Source organism: Dama dama, chromosome 5 (genome assembly GCF_033118175.1).
Source record: "Dama dama isolate Ldn47 chromosome 5, ASM3311817v1, whole genome shotgun sequence".
NCBI lineage: Eukaryota > Metazoa > Chordata > Mammalia > Artiodactyla > Cervidae > Dama > Dama dama.
In genome coordinates this window covers 93036958-93057521 of record NC_083685.1, presented here as the reverse complement: position 1 = coordinate 93057521, position 20564 = coordinate 93036958, and the positions used below count along the sequence as shown (strand labels likewise).

The window sequence follows — 20564 nt, the reverse complement described above, 5'->3', positions numbered from 1 at the left end:
GTTGGTTTAGTTGCTAAGTTGTGTCCAACTCTTGCAACCCCATGGACTGTAGCCTGCCAGGCTCCTCTCTCTGTGGGATTCTCCAGGCAAGAATACTGGAGTGGGTAGCCACTGCCTTCTCCTATGTTCGTATTTTAAAAAGAACTGCAGTATGAAAGACTCTGAGGGGAACACAACTGGAGGCAGGGAGAAAAACAGAAGAACTGATGGGGGTCTGAATTAGCACAGTCTCGATGGACATTAAAAAGAATAGACAAGGAACGTTCCTGACAGGCTAGTGGTTAGGACTCAATGCTTCCACTGCAGGGAGCACAGGTTCAATTCCTGATCATAGAACTAAGATCCCACATGCTGTATAGCACAGCAAAAAAAAAAAAAAGGGAGCTAGTCTGGAGCAGTAGTTAAACAACAGTAAGCCCAACCTCATTGTGATGTATTCTTTAAATGGTCTGACTGCTGTAATTTGGATTTTCACATATAACTCATCAGTTTGTGCAACCTTTAGCAGGTTTTCATATCAAGGCTATATTACTTCAATAAAATAAGCTTGAAACTATCTGTTCCTGAATATTACATACAGATTCACTATTTCAAAACTCTGATAGGTATTTAGCAGTGGATATTTAACTATCTTCCAAAATTATCCAAATTACTCCAGAACACAGAAAAAAACAGAAGGCTTGTTAATCATTTAGCATTAGCCCAATAACAAAGCCTAAAAAAAAAAAACTAATAAAACCACTAACTTAAAAAAAAAAACCACTAACTTTATTCTGTAATATACATACATCCTAAATAAAATATTAGTAAGATAAATCCAGCAGCACATGTAAAGAATACACACAATACCAACTTAGAGAAAACACACATGACAAGGACACATTACGACTTTATAAAGATCTAATCAGCAGAACTGAGACTGTGGGAAACAGTGAATGAGGATAAAGGACAAATGACCTGGTTTCTTCAACAAATAAACACTCAGGGAAGAAAAAAGAGATGGAGGAGGAACCTATATTCACAGAGACTTAAAAGAACTATCAACCTACTGCAGTGTGAGCTTCCCTTTGGATCCTGGTACAGATAAATTATTCACACACACACACACACATGAATACTTGGAAACTGAACAGTGACAAAATATTTGGTATTTTAGGCACTAAAATAAAGAGTTTTTTTTAAAAAGAACTACTACCTTTTAAAAATATATACTAGGGATTTCCCAGCCACAAGAGACCACATATTACAAGATTTCATTTATGTGAAATGTCCAAAATAAGCAAATCCTATAGACAGAAAGTAGATTCATGGTTGTCTAGGGATGGGGAGGATGGGGTGTTTGTGGGTGATAGCTAAAGGGTGCAGGGTTTATTTGGTGGGTAACAAAATATTCTAAAATTAATTGTGGCAATGGCTGCACAACTGAGAATAATAAAAACTATTTTATACTTTAAATAGATAAATTGTATGGTGTATGAATTATATCTCAAGAAGATGTCACAAAAAAGAAAGGAAGAAAGAAAGAAAAAGACCAACTCTGGCACAGACACAGGACTAGACAAACAGATCGATGGAGAAGATGGTAAACAGACACAGCCAGATGAATGGAATACCAGTCTCTATCTACTTTTGTCACCAACCATCAATTCTCCACATAGCTATCAAAATCACCTCTTGGAAAGTTTAAAAAATTTAAATCAGATCATACCAATACTCTGCCACTCAAAAGCCTATAGTTTCCCATCATACTCAGAATAAACTCCTTACCGTAGACCTCCCATGATATGGACCATCCATTTGGGAAAAACTAAGCTAAATTCTTTGTTTATATCCCATATAAAAGTAAACCTCATATCAAATCACTATGTTGTACACCTAAAAATAATATTATAAATCAACTATACTTCAATAATAACAAAAACCCAAACCTTAAACAACTTAAAATAATCCAAATGCTTTTAAAACTAAAAAGCAGAAACAAAATAAAATCTCAGATGAACTGAAGTCTACTTAAAAAAATTCACCACAAGTGTCTGAAGCCAAGAAATGTTTTTATAACCCAGTCAGGAAGTTTCCTAAGCAAAATACAAAATTCAGAAGCCATAAGGAAAAAATGCACAAAACTAACTAAATTTAAAAAAAGTTATTAACTCCTTATCATAAGATACCATAAACAGACTATGATAAAGTGAGATAAAAGAATTAGTTGATATCCCTCATTTATAAAAAGCTTCCCCCTACCCTACCCTCAGCACACACACAAAAGACAAAGTATATAATCAAATGCTATTCCAAGAAGAACTACAAATATCAATAAATGTATGAAAAGATACTTGATCTCACAAACAGGAGAATTTATTATTATATTTTAAATTAAAATAATGAATAGCAATTATTTTTTAAAAATCTGTAATACCTAATACAATATGCCAACAAGGTTAAGGGGAAATAGGTATTTTTTCCCCTAAAAAACAGGTTCGTTGAAATATAACTCATATAACCATAAAATTCACCCTTTAAAAGTACAATTCAGGGGTGGGATGTGGGAGGGAGGGTCAAGAGGGAGGGGACATATGTATACCTATGGCTGATTGATGTTGATATATGGCAGAAACCAACATAATTCAGTTCAGTCACTCAGTCACGTCCGACTCTTTGCGACCCCATGAACTGCAGCACACCAAGCCCTCCTGTCCATCACCAACTCCCAGAGTTTACCCAAACTCATGTCCACTGACTTGGTGATGCTATCCAAGCATCTCATCCTCTGTTGTCCCCTTCTTCTCCCACCTTCAATATTTCCCAGCATCAGGGTCTTTTCAAACGAGTCAGTGCTTCACATCAGGTGGCCAAAGTATTGGAGTTTCAGCTTCCACATCAGTCCTTCCAATGAACACTCAGGATTGATCTCCTCTAGGATGGACTGGTTGGATCTCCTTGCAGTCCAAGGGACTCTCAAGAGTCTTCTCCAACACCACAGCTCAAAAGCAGCAATTTGCTGGCACTCAGCTTTCTTTATAGTTCAACTCTCACATCCATACATGACTACTGGAAAAACCAAAGTTTTGACTAGATGGACCTTTGTTGGCAAAGCAATGTCTCTGCTTTTTAATACGCTGTCTAGGTTGGTCATAACTTTTCTTCCAAGGAGTGTCTTTGAATTTCATGGCTTCCAGTCACCATCTGCAGTGGTTTTGGAGCCCAAAAACATAAAGTCTGTCACTGTTCCCATTGTTTCCCCATCTATTTGCCATGAAGTGATGGGGCCGGATGCCATGATCTTAGTTTTCTGAATGTTGAACCTTAAGCCAACTTTTTCCCTCTCCTCTTTCACTTTCATCAAGAGGCTGTTTAGTTCTTCTTCGCTTTCTGCCATAAGGGTGGTGTCTTCTGCATATCTGAGGTTATTGCTATTTCTCCTGGCAATCTTGATTCCAGCTTGGGCTTCCTCCAGCCCAGCATTTCTCAGGATGTACTCTGCACATAAGTTAAATAAGCAGGGTGACAATATACAGCCTTGACATACTCCTTTCCCTATTTGGAACCAGTCTGTTGTTCCATGTCCAGTTCTAACTGTTGCTTCCTGACCTGCATACAGATTTCTCAAGAGGCAGGTCAAGTGGTCTGGTATTCCCATCGCTTTCAGAATTTTCCACAGTTTATTGTGATCCACACAGTCAAAGGCTTTGGCCTAGTCAATAAAGCAGAAATGGATGTTTTTCTGGAACTCTCTTGCTTTTTCGATGATCCAGCAAATGTTGGCAATTTGATCTCTGGTTCCTCTGCCTTTTCTAAAACCAGCTTGAACATCTGGAAGTTCATGATTCATGTATTGTTGAAGCCTGGCTTGGAGAATTTTGAGCATTACTTTGCAAGCATGCGAGATGAGTGCAATTGTGAGGTAGTTTGAGCATTCTTTGGCATTACCTTTCTTAGGGATTGGAATGAAAACTGACATTTTCCAGTCTTGTGGCCAGTGCTGAGTTTTCCAAATTTGCTGGCATTTTGAGTGCAGCACTTTCACAGCATCATCTTTTAGGATTTGAAAGAGTTCAACTGGAATTCTATCACCTCCACTAGCCTTGTTTGTAGTGATGCTTTCTAAGGCCCATTTGACTTCACATTTCAGGATGTCTGGCTCTAGGTGAGTGATCATACCATCATGATTATCTGGGTTGTGAAGATCTTTTTTGTATAATTCTTCTGTGTATTCTTGCCACCTCTTCTTAATATCTTCTGCTTCTGTTAGGTCCATACCATTTCTGTCCTTTATCGAAGCCATCTTTGCATGAAATGTTCTCTTGGTATCTCTAATTTTCTTGAGGAGATCTCTAGTCTTTCCCATTCTATTCTTTTCCTCTATTTCTTTGCACTGATCACTAAGAAAGACTTTCTTCTCTCTCCTTGCTATTCTTTGGAACTCTGCATTCAAATGGGTATATCATTCCTTTTCTCCTTTGCATTTTACTTCTCTTCTTTTCACAGATATTTGTAAGGCCTCCTCAGACAACCATTTTGTTTTTTGCATTCCTTTTTCTTGGGGATGGTCTTGATCCCTGTCTCCCACACAGGGATCTGGAGAAGGCCATTCCCTTCTCCAGAAAGCAATTATACTTCAATCAAAAATAAATAAATTTTTAAAAATATATAATCCAGCAGTATTTTTTCACATATTTACAGAGTTGGGCAAGCAGCACCATGATCTAACTTCAGATCACTCTACCACCTTGAAAAGAAACCCTGTTCTCCAGGGCAGTAACTCTCCATTCCCCCACCACAGGGAGCCAGGAATCTAACCCGTGTCTGTTGCCTATTCAGAAACAGGTTCTGTTATACAAGGATCAAGAGTATGTTAATTGGTTTAATTTCTACAACACATGTCCCCTGACCCCCACAATTCTAATTCTTGTAATCAACTCTTGTGAAGTAACAGCATAAGCATGTAAAGATAAATATACAAGGATGACTGCTAAAGCCCTGGTTGGAATAAACCAGTGACCATCAATAAGGTAAGGAATAAACCTGGTCGCACACACACACTCAGGTTTTTAGCAGAGGTAGGAAGGAACACATGGCATCCACCCGTGACGGGAAAGAATGGAGCTTGAGTTTTTGTACTCAATCACAGCAAAGCGCTCCACCCTCCCCTATCCCATGCTTTAGAGGACAGAAAGTGGATAGAAGGCACCACTCAAGCAAATCAGGGCAGCCTGGGGTGGCAGATAACAGATCCCAAGTGAGAAGGTTGGCAAGGAGATGGACCTAGCCTAGACTATGTCAGAGCAAATGAAGTCTGGAAGAGCTGTCCACGTTAAGCATGTGTGTGTGTGCTAAGCTGCTTCAGTCGTGTCTGATTCTTTGCAACCCTGTCGACTGCAGCCCACCAGGCTCCTCTGTCCATGAGGATTCGCCAGGCAAGAACCCTGAAGTAGGTTGCTATGCCCTCCTCCAGGGGATCTTCCTGACAGGGACTGAACCTCAGTCTCTTATGTCTCCTGCATTGGCAGGCAAAGATAAAAATGAAATAACACACACACACACACACACACAAAGAAATAACACAGTAGCAATGTAACACACAACAGTACATAAAAATAACAGGAACAGAGGAGGCAGAGACAATTAAGAATCCAATCCAGAAAAAAGCATAAGCCAAGAAAGGGAATACTTTCCAAGTGTGGCTTGCAAAATAAGACCAAGAATTCAGTAAAAGTCAAAAGATGAGAAGAAACAAGAGACTGAGAAGCAAAGAGGGCTTGAAAAGTTAAGGACTTCCTTGGTGCCTCAGCGGTAAAGAATCTGCCTGCCAACGCAAGAGATGGGTTTGAACCCTGATCAGGAAAGAGTCCACGTTCAGAGCAACTAAGCCCCAGCACCACAACTACTGAGCTTGTGCTCTGAAGCCCAGGAGCAGCAACTACTGAGCCCATGTGCCCCAATATCAGAAGCCCGAGTATCCCAGAGCCCGTGCTCCATAACAAGAAAAGGCAACACAATGAGAAGCCCGAGCACAACCAGAGAGTAGCCCCTGCTCTCCACAACTAGAGAAAAGCTTGCACAGCAATGAAGACCCAGCACAACCGAAAAAAATAAAAATAAGTAAGATTGTGTGTGTGTGTGTGTGTGTGTGTGTGTATCTTTAAAAAAAGTTAAGGGACAAGAGAGAACAGAAGCAATATCTAACAAAGACCAAACTATGTAATGTGTCAGAAAATCTTAAGCCAAGGCATGCCTTAGAAAAAAAAGACTAGAGCAATCTGAAGACATATATGGAGAACAAAGTTATCCACAACGTAAGTGAAAACCGGAGCTCAAATGAAACAGAAAAGGTCATTAAGGAATAACAATGAAAAAATTTCATCAAAAAGAACTGACTGCAGACTGAAAGAGCATACACCATGTACCAGAAAAGAAAAAAAGAGGAACAACTGACATTGAGACATGACCTGGTTAAGTTATTGAACTTGAAAACCAAAGAATTCTTCTATCTAATCCACAGAATTCATTCACGCTTCATAAAATGTCTTAATGATGCCCTTAACAGTGAAAGGATCCAGGATCACGTGTTATATTTAACTACTGTTATCTCTTTAGACTTCTTCAATGTTTGAAATTTGAAAATCAGTTACTTTATAAAATGTCTATCAATTTACCCTAGGCTTCCTCATGACTGGATACAGATTATACATCTTTGGCAATAATATAACAGGACTGGAAAAGGTCAGTTTTCATTCCAATCCCAAAGAAAGGCAATCCCAAAGAATACTCAAACTACCACACAACTGCACTCACCTCACACGCTAGCAAAGTAATGCTCAAAATTCTCCAAGTCAGGCTTCAACAATACGTGAACCACGAACTTCCAGATGTTCAAGCTGGATTTAGAAAAGTCAGAGGAACCAGAAATCAAATTGCCAACATCTGCTGGATCATCGAAAAAGCAAGAGAGTTCCAGAAAAACATCCATTTCTGCTTTATTGACTAGGCCAAAGCCTTTGACTGTGTGGATCACAATAAACTGTGGAAAATTCTGAAAGCGATAGGAATACCAGACCACCTGACCAGCCTCTTGAGAAATCTGTATGCAGGTCAATAAACAACAGTTAGAACTGGACATGGAACAACAGACTGGTTCCAAATAGGGAAAGGAGTATGTCAAGGCTGTATATTGTCACCCTGCTTATTTAACTTATGTGCAGAGTACATCCTGAGAAATGCTGGGCTGGAGGAAGCCCAAGCTGGAATCAAGATTGCCAGGAGAAATAGCAATAACCTCAGATATGCAGATGCTGCTGCTGCTGCTAAGTCACGTCAGTCGTGTCCGACTCTGTGCGACCCCATAGACGGCAGCCCACCAGGCTCCCCCATCCCTGGGATTCTCCAGGCAAGAATACTGGAGTGGGTTGCCATTTCCTTCTCCAATGCATGAAAGTGAAAAGTGAAAGTGAAGTTGCTCAGTCATGTCCGACTCTTAGCGACCCCATGGACTGTAGCCTACCAGGCTCCTCTGTCCATGGGATTCTCCAAGCAAGAGTACTGGAGTGTGTTGCCATTGCCTTCTCCAATATGCAGAAAACAAAGAAGAACTAACTAGCCTCTTGATGAAAGGGAAAGAGGAGAGTGAAAAAGTTGGTTTAAAGTTCAACATTCAGAAAACTAAGATCATGGCATCCAGCCCCATCACTTCATGGCAAATAGACGGGGAAATAATGGGAACAGTGACAGACTTTATGTTTTTGGGCTCCAAAACCACTGCAGGTGCTGACTGCAGCCATGAAATTCAAAGACACTCCTTGGAAGAAAAGTTATGACCAACCTAGACAGCATATTAAAAAGCAGAGACATTACTTTGCCAACAAAGGTCCATCTAGTCAAAACTTTGGTTTTTCCAGTAGTCATGTATGGATGTGAGAGTTGGACTATAAAGAAAGCTGAGTGCTGAAGAATAGCTGCTTTTGAGCTGTGGTGTTGGAGAAGACTCTTGAGAGTCCCTTGGACTGCAAGGAGATCCAACCAGTCCATCCTAGAGGAGATCAGTCCTGAATATTCATTGGAAGGACTGATGCTAAAGCTGAAACTCCAATACTTTGGCCACCTGATGTGAAGAACTGACTCATTTGAAAAGACCCTGATGCTGGGAAAGATTGAAGGTGGGAGGAGAAGGGGACAACAGAGGAGGAGATGGTTGGATGGCATCACCGACTCAATGGACATGAGTCTGAGTAAACTCCGGGAATTGGTGGTGGAACGGGAGGCCTGGCGTGCTGCAGTCCATGGGGTCGCAGAGTCGGACACGACTGAGTGTCTGAACTGAACTGAATTGACACTATGTTCTCACTGCATCCAGTCAGGCAACACGCTGACTTCTCTTTGTCCCATTACTTGTAATGTTAATGTCAACAACTGGAATAAGGTGCCATCTGCCAGTTTTCACCGCTGTAAATTGCTTCTTTTCCTTTTACAACTAATAATTATGCTGTGTGGGGCGTGGGGATATACTTTAACCCTAAAAATAACTTGTTCCTCATCAAAATTTCACCACCTGTTTCAGCATCTGTGGTCAGCTGAATGAACACCCTTGACCAAAATACGTCCACATCCTAACGCATGGAACCTTCCACCACAAAAAGGGACTCCGCAGGTGTGATTTAATTAAGGGCTGAAGTGGTGATTTTATACCAGATTATCTGATGGGCACTAAAGGCAACTACATATATCCTTCTAAGAAGAGGGAAGATGGAGTTCCCTGGTAGTCCAGAGTTAGGACTCCACACTTCCACTGGAGGGGGCACAGAATCGATCCCTGACTGGCCAACTAAGATTCTACAAACCATACTGGGCAGTCAAAAGGAAAAAAAAAAGAAGGAGGTAGAGGCAGAATTGGTACCGAGAGAAGGGGTAATGTGACTATGGAAGGAGAGACTGGTGTGATGCAGCCACAAGCCAAGGAATGCTATTTACCACCAGAAGCTGGAAAAGGCAAAGAATGGATTCTCTGATAGAGCTCCTAGGAGTCGTCTAGCCCAGCCAACACCATGCTCTCTGCCCAGTAAAACTGACGTCAACTCCGGACTTCCAGAAATTATTCCAGAAATAATTTCTTTGTTTTAAACCATCAAACGTGTGGTATTTTGCTAGAGCAGCCACAGGAAACTTACACAGCACCTATTAAATGTTTCTTGCATATATGATGGTCGCCGAATGGTGATTTTCTAATTCTGTCAATCCATCTACATTTTTAGATGGCATTCCATCCTAAGAAAAACTTTCTGTTCCCCTTCATGTGTTCATTTATTCAGTATGGACTTATGAATTCCTACTTTATTCAATAAGTTATAATGCTACTATTTTTACTTACTTTGGCTTTTTAAAAAAAGTTTTTTGGCCACACCGTACAGTATGAAGGATCCTAGTTCCCCAATCAGAGACTGAACCTGGAACCATGGCAGTGAAAGCACAAAGCATCAACCACTAGATTGCCAGGAAACTCACAGTTTTGATTTTTAAACTGCCCTAGATTTGGCAAGTATGACTCTGCATGCCACCAAAAAAAAGTATTTCAGCAATGGTTACTCAGGTGTGACTAACAGTTCTGTTCACCACTGTGTCTCTAGCATGGAGCATCATGTAGGTACTCTACAGTACTCTCTGTTGGCTGAAGAAAGTGTTTACTATGAAAGATTCAAGACTGCAGAAAAGGGCCAGTGTTACAGAATGAATTACATCTTCTTTTGCCCTAAAAAGTGACCCTTTTTTCATTAAGAGACACTTAAAGAGAGAATCCTAGAATCAGTGCTGCTGAAGAGATTAGAAATATGAGTTCTACATTCGGCTTTCATTTCCTGCTCTGAAATTTCCAGTTTGGTTCCATATTTCTGTCCTATTGGTGTCCCGTTTTCAGTCGCCTGAGTTCAGAACTCAATAGCTCTGAACTCTTGGCTGACAGCTCACCACTGCCTCTTTGATTCCTAATTGAATTCTGGCATCCAATAAACTTCTATGTTCAAAAATTAGCCCCCATTTTACAACACAATACAACAGAAAAAAAACAAACCACAGGGATTTCCCTGGTGGTCCAGGACACACAGGTTCGACCCCTACTTGAGGAACTAAGATTCCACCACAGAGCAACTAAGCCTGCTCACGACAACTGAAGAGTCTGAGCACCCCAATGAAAGATCCCGCGTGTTGCAACTAAGACCCGATGAAGCCAAATAAATAAATACTAAAAGAAAACCAAGATACCACATACCTTCCATCTTTCAGCGTGTTCACAATAAATCGGTTAATTTGGCAAATACAGTTGCTGGACAATCGCTCCTCTTCCACAAGAGGATTCAGCTGTGTTGCCAACATGAAAGCTGAAAAGCAGAGAGATTACTTTAGTCTCTAAGACATTTCAGTCATGACAGTCTATAAGCTGATCATACTTGTACCAGCAAAAGAAAAAACTATGCCTTAAAAGACATTCCTGAAATTAAAACTACTCAGACTCTATACGGTAGAAAACAGTAATAATTTGCTGTGCATTTAACACCTGCTGCTTCGATGAAATTAAGTATTTCCTGAAGTGCCCCAAATCATCTTTTCAATCATTCAGGTTTCATGACAAAGACTAAAAAAAAATCTCTTCTAGGTCCTTCACCTTGGGACTAGAGATGGTAAGTATATATTCTGCAAATTCTCTTCCTCCCCATAAAGCTTCCAATGCAGAAATAAAACCCCAAAAAGACAAGTGTAGGACAGCTAACCCATCATATCCACTAAATGTCAATATCATCCTAAGGGAAATTAATCAAAGAAAGCACAGAGCACCACTTAGAGAAAATTAATTAAGCCAAGTGGCAGCTTTCCACTAGACCTAGTCTATTGTTAGAATGCTCTCTGCCAACTGCAATTCTGTCTGACTGAAGACATAGCCAAGCAAATGTAGACTTCTGGAATGTTCCAATTACTGCAATCAGGGTGTTGGGTGTGCTTTCATTATTAAAATACAAACTCCTAGATTTATACATCATACGTACAAGACAGAGTATTCAGTCCATCACTCATAAGCAGTCGATAACGGGGTGGACTATTCCCTGTAGTAATGGGACGGATGTTCTAGGAGAGAAAACACGATTCATTAGCCAGGTTGTCTGCCCAGTCCTCAGGGATAAGTAAACCTAAGTGGCAGGAGAATGGGTTTGACGTTAGTCCCATAGAAATAGAGCTGCTTGCCCACTCTCTCAATACCTAAATCCAAGCAAAAGAAAATTGGACTTGATGATTCTCCCACCAACCTCTCTTTATTAACATTACTAGACACAATACAGATAAAAACAAAATAAATTGCCAATACTCTTGTGTTCTCTAACTCAAATTTGATTGAAAATTTAATTAAAAAAATAAAAAACATACAACAAGGCACCTAATATAGGTAAGGTACTAAGTAGGAAACATGATAAAAATACAAAACGGGGTGGGGGGCAGGAATTCCTTCCCCTGAAGAGGCTTACAGCTGGGGTGAAGATGGAGGCAGAGAACAGCAGAGGTGTGCACATAATGACATGGGAGCAGAGCCAAGACATTTATTTCAGCCTGAAGAAAATCAGAGGCAGCTTTCTGAAGAAAATGAAATACGAAAACAGCCTTAAGAAGACTGGCAATGAGTTTGGGAGCAACAGGGAGACAAACCATCGGGCCTATTGACTCAGAATCTGCAATCATGGTCCAGAATTCTGCTCCTATTGATTTTTAAAATCCTCAGCAAAATTTGCGAACTCCTTAAATGACTGATAGGGTTAATGAAGAATTTTAAGCAGACAAGTTCTTTTTGGGTAGAGAGCCCCAGAAGCCAGATATGAGGCAGGTCTGAGCAAGACAAACCCCAGGGCAGAACCACCAAGGAGGCAGAAGTAATGATGTGTTTTTGTTGTTGTTGTTTAGTCGCTAAGTCAGGCTTGACTAGCGCCAGGTTCCTCTGTCCATGGGGTTTCCCAGGCAAGAATACTGGAGCTGGTTGCCATTTCCTTCTCCAAGGGATCTTCCCAACCCAGGGATCGAACCCAAGTCTCCTGCATTGGCAGGCAGGTTCTTTGCTGCTGAGCCACCAGGAAAGCCCACATTCCATATTATGTAGAGATTATTTCACTCTGGGCTCTATTGACTTTGAAGGGTTTATAGGAATCCTATAATCTCCAGATGCTCACAGGTAGGTGTTCTTGTTATAAGATTTTAATAGTTTATCTAGAATGCTAAAAAATGACAGATGCAAAGGCAACATTTATGAATAACGGAATGATGACGCACTGAACTTGGGTTAGAAAGCTGTTCCTAAGATGAGATAATCAAGAGTAGGGGTTCAGCGGGTGGGCTATGGAGTCAGACCACCTGGGTACAAATCAGGGTTCTACTGCTTCCTGCTATATAAACTGGAACAAGTCACTTCCTCTCTGAGCCTCAGTTTTCTCATCTATGAAGTGGGAATAACAACCATGTTGTAGCAAAAACAGAAATGATACTTTTCTTAAATAAAAATGGGTAGCAATATAGTATCCACCAATTATGGAAAGAACAGAAAGGCAGAGCCTCAAATTGGAACCTCCAGAGGTCAAACTCTGACTAACATAAAAGTAAAAATAAAGCCCGGTTTCTCTCTCAGAGTTACAACATGGACTGGACTAATTTTGTGATGATGAAGAGAATTTACAGCAGACAAATTTCCTAAAGTGGACTGTATATCCTCTATGAAACGTAATTTATAATTATATATAAGTTCAAAAATGTTTGACAAAAATATGCAGGTACTCACAATGACTTGGAGGATGGGTTTTATAGATGTATCTCCCTGTTGCATGATGGCCTGAAAAAAGTAAAACAGGATTCTTGTGAGACAGGTGTTCAAATCATGATTAAAACTTGACATATTTTTAGTTTGGTATCTGGAATAAACCACAGATAACATTATTAAAAGACCCTTTTCAGAGTGGATTCAGAGAATCCACTTTAAGTTATCACTCTGGACAAATCATAAAAGTGGGATTCATACTTACCAACAATATACATTTACTTCATGTATGTATTCATAAAATACTGGCATCACATATGTACTCATTATTCATAACAGCATATTTATTTCCCTACACTGCTCATTAATTGGGAATCAGACAAATAAATATAGCAAAACCCTTAAAACAGAATATCATGCAGCCTCCAGAAAATGTTTATATACCACTAGTTGCCTCTTGTGAGAAGAACTGGGTGATGGGGGACACAACTTGGAGGCTTAACCTGTACTGCGTATAACTTTTTGAATTGTCCAAATTCACCAAACTGCATATGGCTTGATATACTACTGCATACAGTTTGATGTATTACAAACTTATAGTGTGCAAACCATATGCAATATAATTCCTATTTTATGTAAATCTAATTAAACTTCAGTAAATGTGATCTTTGTTTTGACCATGGCCCACAGCATGTGGGACCTTAGATTTTGACCAGGGATTGAACCTGAGCCCCTTGCATTGCACTGGAAATACAGAACTATAACCACTGGACTGCCAAGGAAGTCTGATTTTTTTTAAGTAGCCATTTCTGGGGAACAGAATTGGGGGAAGGGGGCAGGTCAATAATTTCATCAAGCACCTTTCTGTTCTATCTGAGTCTAAAATCAAACGCATGTATTTCTTTACTACTTTTTATTTGTGCCATTAATAAATAGTGAATATTAAAACTTACTCTTCTGGGACATATAACATGACATATACACTTAAGGCAGAACTGACTTAAATTTTCCAAATTACCATTGCTAGTAAAAATACAAAGCAATGATGGTGATCATTTTGTAATGTACAGAAATGTCAAATCACTATGGTGTGCACCAGGAACTAACCCTGTATTGTAGGCCAATTACACTTCAAAAACAAACAGGCAAATGAACAAACTCATAGAAAAAAAGAGATCAGATTTGTGGTTACCAGAGGCAGGAAGTGGAGGGAGGAGGAAAATCTATTCAAAAGTTACAAACTTCCAGTTGTGAGATAAGTACCAGGCTAGATGTAATGCACAACAGGATTAATATAATTAACAACGTTACATATGAAAGTTAGTAAGAGAGTAAATCCTAAGAGTTCTTATCACAAGGAACAAAATACTCTTTTTTCTTTCCTGTGTGTAAAGTGACAGATGTTCACCAAACTGACTGTGGCAATGGTTTCATAAGTCAGATCATTATGCTGTACACCTTAAACAGTGTGGTATTTCAATTACATCTCAGTAAAACTGGAAGGAAAAAAAATGCAAAGCAACAGAATGTAACGCTCAAAAGTATGTGTTCAAATCCTCAGCTGGTCCACAAACTACTTCTCTGCATTTTAATTTCTTCGTCTGTAAGACGGGGTTAAAGATAAAAATCTACCTTACAGGGTTATTTTAAGTACTCACTATAATGAAGGATCTGGCACATTAGAAATGGTCAAAAATATTAGTTCCCTTCCTCTCTCTATTACCTAGTTACTTAAGATAAAAATACTATTTATTCTATTTACCACAATAGTTCCATGAATAAGCTCTCATTACCTCTTGCTGAAAATGTCCCTACTATTTGTGTGTGTTAGTTGCTTGCCCTTGGGGGTCTATGTCTTTCGAACTAAAATATTACTTGCTTTAGATGAGAAATTTGACAAAGGTTCTCTACCGAAACACACACATAAATTTTCGTTGTCATTTATGAACAAGACCTAAGTAATACTACAGCTAACACTGTAAATGTTTCCAAAATTTTGAACGTGACAAAAACTAACTCGGCAAATTATTTAAATGATACCTCAGTCACTGTTTTTAAAAGTAAAGAACAATTCCTAATTTGTCTTAAAGACGCAGGGTTGCAGCTATAAAGGAAACAAGGACTACAATCTGCAATCACTTCTTAAGGTTAATTATTTTTAATTTATTAAAATATTCACTCCAATGGGGAACACATGTAAATCCATGGCTGATTCATGTCAATGTACGGCAAAAACCATTACAATATTGTAAAGTAATTGGCCTCCAACTAATAAAAATAAATGAAAAAAAATATTCACTCCACTTTGCCAACTGTATCTCCTCATCCACCTGTCCCTCTCTTTTCACTGCCTCATATGCAATTGCTGCTGCTGCTGCTAAGTCACTTCAGTCGTGTCCGACTCTGTGCAACCCCACTGACGGCAGCCCGCCAGGCTCCTCTGTCTCTGGGATTCTCCAGGCAACAATACTGGAGTGGGTTGCCATTTCCTTCTCCAATGCATGCATGCATGTTAAGTCGCTTCAGTCATGTCCTACTTTGTGCAACCCCATGGACAACAGCCCACCAGGCTCCGATGTCAACAGGATTCTCCAGGCAAGAATATTGGAGTGGGTTGCCATTTCCCTCTCCACATACACAATTAGTAAACATTTATTGGGCACCTCATACTGGCCAGCACTGCTCCAGGAATCGGGGAGACTGTGTTGGGCAAAAAAAAAAACAAAAAACCAGACAAGATTTCAGGCTTCAGAGCATTTACAGTCCAGTGGGGGAGGCAGAAAGAAACTAACATTAATGAAATGAACAATATTTAATGTAAAATCATATCTGTGACTGTTAATAATGGGTAACAAGTAATGAACATTTATTATGTATCACACATGAACTAAGCACTTTAAATTAACAGCTCATTTAATCGTTCCACTAACCAGAGGCAACATGTACTAGGTATGACAAGCCTGTGAAAGAAGAGGAAAGGCAGAGTTTAATATTTTGCCTGAAATCACAGATAACAGGTGAACAAACAGGAATTAGGGTCTGAAAATAAAAGGACTTAAGCCTAGCAAAGTGAGTCAAGGAAGAGTTCTTGGAGGAAGTAACTGAGTGGAGATTATGTTAGTCAACAAGAGAAGAATGAAGAACAACCCGTTGTTAATTGGCTACACTCCAATAAAAAATATAATAATAATAATAAAAGAACCACCCAGGCAGTGGTTTAAGAATGTTCAAAGCCCCTGTGGAAGGCAGGAGTATGAAATATACCAGGGATTTACAATTTACGTTAAAAAAGTCTGGAAAAAAGAAAAGAACAGGTAGGAATATGCTATGTTGGGAATGGCAGGAGTAAGATTATGCTGGGTAAAAGGGAGAAGGCCAGGCACAAGTAATGGTGCCAGTGTGCCTGGAGAGAAGAAGCTGGATTTAAGAGACATATGTGATGGTATAACAGACAAAACTTAGGTACGGGCTGGATAGCCAGGGTGACAGAGTTTATAGGAAGAACGATTCCACAATTTCTGGCTAGCATAACTTAATGAATAATGGTGCCATGCATCCAGATAGGGGACAGCAGAGGCCCAAATTTAGGAAGATATTAGATTTGGTTTGTCACATGTTGAATTTAAAATGTTTTTGAGATATCAAGTACACGATAGAGGTTTGTCTTTTCAGAGTAAAGTTGGCCCTGGACAAAAAGAAACTTGTGAGCAACTGACATAGAGACGGTAATTTGATTGTCTTGGAAGAAGAGGGCCTAGGGTTGAGCCTTGATTCAACAAAAATTTACAGAAGGATCTGCAAGTAAGACGGGTAGAGACAAGCCAAGCTGACCCATAGAAACCAAAAGAAGAGGATTCTACCGGAAGAAAGCGATGCCCAATAGTCAAACGCTGCTGGAACTGATAAATTTAGATCTCGAAAGTGTCTGTTGGATTTAACAGCCCCAGGAGGCACTGCTGACTTCAGCCAGGGTTACAGTGATCAGGAAGGGGAGTAACTAATTCGAGTCGGTTACAGGGGAATGTGAGGCAAGGAAAAGAACTGAAAAATGACAACTCTTGGAGAAAGTTTCGCTGCGGATGGGGTAAGAGGAGAAGAAAGAGTGGCTGCAGGAGAAAGATGGGCGAAAATCAACCGTTTACTTTGTTTCAACTCCTTACGCAGGAAAAACATGAGCATGTTTAAAAAGCTGACGATAAAAATGCGTTAACTGATGATTCTAGGGAGTCATCCGGCGGTCCCTCCCCAGCCCCCACTATCACTCCGGCTCCAGTGTTCTCTCCCCCTTCTCCACCCGCACGGCCCCAGGGCCCACAGCCGCCCCGCACCGCGCCCAGCTCGCAGGCGTCGCCTCACCGCAATGGCCCCTTCGCTCAGGTGGCCCACCATGGTTCCGCCGCAACAACTCCCGCGCTCCGGCTCCCCCCACGCAAGCCTGGCTTTACTCCCGGGGACCGGCGCGCTCCAAGGCGATTGGCCGGGGGAGCTGCGTGTACCGCCCCCGCCTCCCGACGTGCGCACCGCACGGGGCGGTCTGAGGGCCGAGCAGCCACCGCATTGGCTGAGGCGCGGCACGGGGCTCACGTGACCCACCGGAGTCCGGGTCCCGGGCCTCTTCGCGGGATGGCGGGGGCCTGGGGGCGGGGCGCCGAGCCGCGGGGCGCGCGAAGCGTGACGCGAGAGCTGCCAAGGGCGCAGGGCGGAGGCGTTCCGGGACCTTTCCCCGCGGGCTCTAGGAAACATACCGCACTCGGCCTTTGGCGGGCAGCCACAGACTGCTAGCCCAGAGGAGGGTTCGAGGGGTTCCCTCATAATTCTGCTACTGAAGGTAGTCAAAACGGTGACTTGCTTCTTTCAGCAATCCCGAGCTGAGCTCCCGCAGATGCCAGACCCTGAGCTTGGCACAGTGGGGGGTCTCTCAAGGTAAATAAGACCTGGTCCCTAACTCCCAGAGGGGAGCACAGTATGTCGAGGGAGTTTCTGTTGTGAGTAGCCTTAACTCAGTGTAGACGTGGTTTGGGCCCAGGAGAGACGCAAAGTGTGCGCCTGTCGTCACAGGTGGCAAAATCAGGGAAAGCTTCCCGGAGTGGGAACCATTTGAACTGAGTCTTGAAGGATGTGTGGAAATTCGGATAGCAGGGTGTAGAGGAAAAGCGAGACTTGATCAGAAAGTGAGCCAGGGGTCAAATAATAAAGGGTTTCTCCTGGGCTTCCCTAAGTTCTAGGAGGAGCATCAATGAATTTAAGGCAGAGAACTGACATCGGTCTCAGTATGGAGGATGGACTAAATTGGGAAGGGGGAACTGGGAGGGGGAGTCTGAGGGCCTGAAGACTTATTATGACACTGGAGAAAGAATGCCAGACAGGAAATGGTGAGGGCTTGAACTAAAGGAATGACCTCGGGATTGAAAAGAAAAAACTGAACTGTGTAAGAAATCTGATTCATCATTGTATAACCGTTCCCTAGTACGATGCCAGGAACAAAGTCAGTTTTCAGTAAATATTTCTGAATGAAGGGATGTTGAGTGAATTGGTGCGAGAGACGGTACATCCTTCCTTGGCATGTAAACAACTGTAGGAAGAGACTACAAGATTTGATTTTGTTGCTTCATGCTTGCTTGAATGAAATCTTGATTTTCTGGAACTATGCATTTGTAGAAAACTGAATTCCTTGTTTTCTTATTCATTTTTTAGATCTAAAGTAGCATGGATCTGCCCGTGGATGAGTGGAAATCATACATACTTCAGAAGTGGTCTTTGCTCCCCAAGTCCATTCAGGTCACCATTTCTACAGCAAAGACTTTGAACGATCTCTTTCTTCACTCATCTCTGCTTCTTCAGTAAGTGAATGAAAGCTTCAGTCAGGGAAGTTTTGATCTGGAAAGTGTTCTCTTTTATGATTTCCTCTCAGATTATATCTCTTTCTGATGGAAGAGTTAAGTGCAGATTTTTCTCTTTGGGGGTCATTCAACAGTTCTTGCTATTTCCACAGTTTTTCCTAACCTATTATATCAATAGAACAGGTATGTGTGTGCTCAGTCATGTCAGACTCTCTGTGACCCCTTGGACTGTAGCCCACCAGGCTCCTCTGTCCGTTGGATTTTACAGGCGAGGATACTGAAGCAGGTTGCCATTCCCTTCTCCAGGGGATCTTCCTGACCAGGGATTGAACCTGTGTCTCTTGAGTCCTCTGCATTGGCAGGTGGATGGATGCTTGTTAGCTTTGTCAGTGTCAGTATTATGTCTCAGTAGTCATGCCTTGCAGTAGTCACTAGGCTGTACACCTTGCCATATCCCAAAGGATACAGTGCAGATTCAGTAGCTGCACATAGAAATTAAAAAATTCTCCTGTTTGGAAAGAACCATGGAGGTGATATAGTCTAAGCTAAGTAGTTTTCAAACACTCTTGACTACACTCTTAGATAAGAAATATATTGTACCTCACGACCTAGTACCCACATGTGTATAAGAAACTGAAACAATTTCCCAGAACCTCATTCAGTGAATGATTATTCAACATCTGTTCATGCCAGCTACTGTGCTAGGTGCTTAGTAAACCAAAAGCACATCATTTAAAAAAAAATAGACAAAGGGGCTTCCCTGGTGTCTCAGTGGTAAAGAATCTGCCTGCCAATGCAGGAGACACGGGTTCCATCCATCCCTGCGTCAGGAAGAGTCTACATGCTACGGAGCAGCTAAGCCCATGCGCCGTGACTGTTGAGCCTGTGCTCAAGAGCCTGGGAGCCACAACTGCTGAGCCTGTGTGCCAAAACTTCTGAAGCTCGTTTAACCTGTGCTCTGCACCAAGACAGGCTGTTGCAATGAGAAGTCCATGTACTTCGAGTAGAGAAAAAGCCCACATAGCAATGAAGACCCAGCTCAGCCAAAAATAGATAAATGAATTTTTAAAAATAGACAAAGATCCTTACTACCAAGGAGGGACAGAAATAAGCATCATAATGTATATAATATGTTAAAAGTGATAAGCGCAGTTGAAAAAAGGAATATTGAATGGCATGGGGGCAATAGCCAGTGCTAGGAATAAGAGTACAGGTGGTAGTATTAAATGGTATTATCAGATGTGCCTCTTGTAAGAGCAAAAGTGGAGCAGAGTCTTGGCCATACAGGAGTTAACAAAGGAGATATCCGATAGAAGAGAATTCTGGGCAGAGAGGCTAAGGTGGGTGAGTATCTGGCATGGTTTAAAAAACAGCAAGTTGGGTGAACATGTAGTAGTGAATAAACAGAGTAAGCCAGAGGGATAGTGGTAGGAAATACCATCAGAGAAGTAAGGGGACATTCATGGGAGTTGGGAGCAGGTGGCACAAACCGGGTGGGCCCTTTATTAGTGCCTTATCTTTTTACTCTGAATAGGAAGTTATTGCAGCATGTGGTAGGCAGAATTCTAAAGATGCCCCTCACCCCCACCATTCTTGTTCTCTGGTTATTTAATCTAACATTAACCTAAACACTGCTGGGAAGGGATTTGGCAGATGTAATGCAAGTCCCAAGCCAGCTCACTTTGAGATATAATTACCGGGTGGGCGTAACCTTAATCAAGCAAGACCTTTAAAAGCAGAGAGTTTGTCCCAGCTGGTAGCAGAAAGCTTCAAAGCATAAGATTTGAATGCGCTTTGGCTGGCTTTGAAGATGGAGCCACAAGACAAGGAATGCAGGCAGCTTCTAGAAGCCCAGAGTGCTTTCTGGCTAACAGCCAGCAAGGAAATGGGAACTTCAGACCCACAATTGCAAGGCACTGGCTTCTGTCAACGGCCAGAATGAGTTTAGGCACAGA

The 20564-nt window shown here is 41.4% G+C and overlaps 2 protein-coding genes across 5 annotated transcripts in view; one reads left to right on the top strand and one right to left on the bottom strand.

Annotated features, from left to right (window-relative positions):
- Positions 1-17278, bottom strand: part of RPA1 (replication protein A1) — a 44321-nt gene extending 27043 nt beyond the window's left edge. The window contains exons 1-4 of the mRNA XM_061143075.1: positions 17126-17278; positions 12794-12844; positions 11025-11103; positions 10253-10361 (exon numbers count right to left, since the gene is read on the bottom strand). Of these exons, the coding sequence (XP_060999058.1) occupies positions 10253-10361; positions 11025-11103; positions 12794-12844; positions 17126-17158 (272 nt within the window). The 5' untranslated portion in view covers positions 17159-17278. The remainder of the gene's footprint in view (positions 1-10252; positions 10362-11024; positions 11104-12793; positions 12845-17125) is intronic.
- Positions 17279-17440: 162 nt separating this feature from the next.
- Positions 17441-20564, top strand: part of SMYD4 (SET and MYND domain containing 4) — a 40126-nt gene continuing 37002 nt past the window's right edge. For all 4 annotated transcript variants that reach the window (XM_061143073.1, XM_061143072.1, XM_061143071.1 and 1 more), the window contains exons 1-2: positions 17441-17692; positions 18464-18609. In XM_061143073.1, the coding sequence (XP_060999056.1) occupies positions 18476-18609 (134 nt within the window). In that variant the 5' untranslated portion in view covers positions 17441-17692; positions 18464-18475. The remainder of the gene's footprint in view (positions 17693-18463; positions 18610-20564) is intronic.